Here is a 4,103-nt window from a genome sequence, read left to right on the forward strand (position 1 = left end):
AATTTCTAGTCAATAAAAACGTTGCGAATCAAGGAGTCTTATCTATTTTTCATTAACTTTGAATGAGGTGAATAAAAAATGTTTACAATAGAAAACATATTTTTTATATATTAGACAGTTCTAAAAAGAAGGTAATAAATATTTCTAGAATTCCTCAAGTCAGTTTTAAAATATAAGTTGTGAAAATAGGCCATACAAATATCATACATTTTTCTGAAACCGTCTTCAAGTTAGCGTGTTCGCAAAAAGCGTGATATCAATACCCACACACATCTACACAGATCCTCATAGATACATCTGGATAAGTGTTTAAAATATTGTACAAGACATGTCTTAATTGACCAACTTTAATTAAACCAATTAATTTTGTTCTGAATGTATTATCATATAAAATCTTTCTCTACGAGGAAGTAAAAAGGCTTATATTTATGATACTTACCAACATCGTTAAGAAAAAGCATATAGGTGAGCACAAGAAAACTGAAGATGGTCTTCATCTTCTTTCTACAAATATAAAACTAACTATTTGAAAATTTTGTCAAGAGCAACCTATGATTTCTCAGGAGTCCTTAAAATTTAATTCTATCTTCCAAGAATACGTTGAGATAACCAGGTTTTTAGTTATATTATAACTGTTTTATACTTAAGGAATACATGCGTCATTGAAACAAATATTTTCAGGACGGCAACTAAGTTTTAGATAATGAATATATATACATAAGATTCTGATAGAAGTATGTAAATCTTCATTAAAACTTTATCTTAAAGATTCATATAATTTTTATATTACTTGCGTACTTATCATTTACTAATTCTATACGAAACGCAGTGACTTGAATATTCATAAGATAACATTAATCGTAGCGACAGAACATTATTAGAAAACTTGAAAATTGTGGCTTGCAGAGGAGCGAATATATATGACAAGCATATTGTTGATAAAAATGTAAATAAATAATGGCTCGACGTTTGAGAAAATTTGTCAAGCGTAAAACTTTTTGTTCCTTGCAAGAGATTGATAAGATTTTGTTTTATGATCTTTTTTTTCAATCAGACACAAGGACAATAAGTACAAAGTTGATTTCTTTAAGATATTTTTTTAATTTTGTAAGCTTCTTTGCTTTTCGAATAATTGTAACCAAACTCTGGAGAGGTCTCTGGTATGTAATTAGGATAAAGGCAACTGAGACAGCTTTAATTGTAGATAACATTGTTAATTATTTTTTGTAATTCTTAATTTTCATAAGTTAATACAAAAGCCAAGATATAGTTTAACTTCTTTTATAATTTTGATGTTGAAGCTTTATCTACTTGTTGTTCTCAGTACTTCACATACAAATCAGCCAACATTGACCCAAATTTATTAAAAAAATAAGATTGAAAAAAGAAAAAAAAGGGCACTTTTGATTACTGTTGTATAATATTCTAGAATTAAAGATGGTTGGTGATATCCACTCAAACCAAGCTCTTGATGTCCTGCTAAAGTTGAATATTTTGTAAGAGCCTCAGATACAAGGCCTTTAAGGGTGTCATCTATAGTAAATACTCGCGCATCTTTATCATGATCAGAAGATGACTAATTTTTTATTAGGTATTATTTTTCGAAAAAATGGTGCTTCTTCTGTGAAAAGAATGATATACAAACAAAAAGAGAATTCTCATTATATCAGAGAAAAATAATTCAGATGATGATACGAGGGCTGTTTGATAAGTCAGTGACTTTTTCAATAAGAGATTTTTTTCAACAAATAAGCATTTTATTTCTATAAATAGAAATATATCTATAAATAGACTCTTGTTATATCTCTAGGAAGCTGGGTCATTTAGTTTGTGTTGACAGTCATTGAAAGCACATAACCTCGTGAATTTTAACGAAAATGGAAAAAAGTGAATTTCGTGTCCTGATTAAGCATTATTTTTTACGTCAAAAAGCAATTACTAAACGAAGGAAAGGCTTGATAAATACTGTGGGAACTCTGCACCGTCAATTTTAATTATTAAGAAGTGTTTTACTGAGTTCCGTTGTGGTCGTATCAGCACAAGTGACGCGAAACGTTCAGGTCGCCCAAAAGAGGTACATGACATTTTACATGAATAGTTGGTCATGAAAAAACTATCTACGAGATGGGTGCCGCGATTGCTCACACTCGACCATAAGCGCAACCGTGTGACCACTTCAAAGAAGTGTTTGACGATGTTCAACCGCAATCTGAACGAGTTTTTAAACCGTTTTGTAACCATGGACGAAACGCGGATCTATGACAACACACCAGAGATCAAGGAACAATCGAAACAGTGGGTTTCTTCTGGTGAACGTGCACCAAAGAAGGCCAAGGTGGGTCTGTTGGCCAACAAGGTCATGGCCACAGTTTTTTGGGACGCACGCGATATCATTCACATCGATTACCTTCAGAAGGGTAAAACAAGCAACGGTCAATATTATTAAGAGCTTTTGGACAGATTCGATAATGATTTGAAGAAAAAACGACCGCATTTGTCGAAGAAAAAAGTACAGCGGTGGCAAAAATCTATAAATTGGGCTACGGACTGCTACCTCATCCAGTATATTCTCCAGATTTAGCTCCATGCGACTATTTCCTGTTTCCAAAGCTGAAGAAATGGCTAGGCGGTAAGAGATTTGGGTCGAATAAAGAGGTCATCACCGAAACAAACTCCTATTTTGTGGGTCTTGAGAAAACCTATTATTTGGAAGGAATAAAATAATTGGAAACCCGCTGGACTAAGTGTCTGGAACTAAAAGGAGATTATGTTAAGAAATAAAACGCTTTTTGCCGAAAAAATCTCTTATTCAAAAAGCCACTGACTTATCAAACAGCCCTCGTAGATAATCTAAATTTGCTAAGTATTGAAAACTAGCTGGGAATTAGATCACGGTTGTTTCCACTTTTTGTATTGCAAGTTTTATGATGATCATTTCATAAGAACAAAGCTTCCTCATGATGATAATTGATAAATTTATTTGCTTCCAGATAGAAGAATTTAAAATAAAAAAACAAGTAGGTCAATTTAAACATCGCAAATCAAGGATTCTCTTTTTACTATAAATACCTGTCCATAGAATTTTTAATGATTAAAAAACTATAAGAATTCTAGAATTGCTGTAACTTTTTGAATTTTTATTTAAAAAATTACTGTTTAACGAACTCGGGTTTTCTTTTTATTCCCTCAAACTTTGTGCGAAGGCACAATACAATTCGATTAGTCTTTCGAAAGTGATCTGATATGTGTATAGACAACAACGATGACAGACAGACACCACCGTAAAATTGTTTTTTTTTCTGATTCAAGGTGTCTTGAAAAGTGGAGATTTAAAGAAATCCGCGATATTCAGATTTTACATAAAATTATTACCTTATAATTATTATGGGAATGTAAAAATCAGGATGTTAAAGCTAGACAGCTTTTTGTTTAAGCTTCAAAATTCAAGTTTTGGTACTTACGCGCGGATGCCTCGACCCTTGATACATTTATATGCTCATGTAAACTCCATTAAAGGTTAACATAACAAATTTCTATCTTTATTGCTTCTTTTATTTTTATGATTTGTGATCTGTAGCTCCAGTTTTCAGAGACAGATCCAGAACTTCCATAAGGTCTCGTAACAATTTCACAGTAATAAGTATTATCAGGAAAGCCATAATGTTTTTGAAAGTTTTGGATAAAATAATTATTCCGTTGTAGTTACTAATGAGTAATTTCTTTGCGATCCTCTAAATCTCTTAGTAGAGAATGAGGATCCAGCTGGTTAATAGGTGGGATAAGAAAGTCGTGAGATGCGACTCTCTATGTTTTAAATATATGCTCTTGCTTTCGATTTTCTTCTCCTTTGCTTCACTGGGACACCTGGCACGCTATTCAAATCTAAGACATTACGATTTTGGTAGGCTTTGTACAATTCAACAGCGTTTCTTTGTGATTCTTCTTGAATCGGATCCCTTTGGCTATAATTTTCATTGAACAAATCGACAGATCCTTGCCCTGGTGGAGAAAAAGGACCTGTGATCATTGGTCCTGTTACAAATTTATATAATGCCTGCTCCTTAGCTGTTCTGTAACTAGGTTTACTGTTTATATCGATTCTT

At 32.5% G+C, this 4,103-nt stretch overlaps 1 protein-coding gene across 1 annotated transcript; it reads left to right on the forward strand.

Moving 5' to 3' along the window:
- The first annotated feature begins 2,239 nt into the window (after positions 1–2,239).
- LOC117176412 (histone-lysine N-methyltransferase SETMAR-like) lies at positions 2,240–2,724 on the forward strand. The gene is made up of 2 exons (XM_033366651.1): positions 2,240–2,417; positions 2,480–2,724. The coding sequence occupies exons 1-2, from the start codon at positions 2,240–2,242 to the stop codon at positions 2,722–2,724; spliced, it is 423 nt and encodes a 140-aa protein (XP_033222542.1).
- The last annotated feature ends 1,379 nt before the right edge of the window (positions 2,725–4,103 follow it).

Source organism: Belonocnema kinseyi, chromosome 7 (genome assembly GCF_010883055.1).
Source record: "Belonocnema kinseyi isolate 2016_QV_RU_SX_M_011 chromosome 7, B_treatae_v1, whole genome shotgun sequence".
Lineage (NCBI taxonomy): Eukaryota > Metazoa > Arthropoda > Insecta > Hymenoptera > Cynipidae > Belonocnema > Belonocnema kinseyi.

Excerpts from the sequence above, each read along its gene's own strand:
- LOC117176412 (XM_033366651.1), top strand. The coding sequence starts at position 2,240 with ATGGACGAAACGCGGATCTATGACAACACACCAGAGATCAAGGAACAA. Across the intron at positions 2,418-2,479 it reads CATCGATTACCTTCAGAAGG|AAAAAACGACCGCATTTGTC; the intron begins GTAAAACAAGCA and ends AATGATTTGAAG.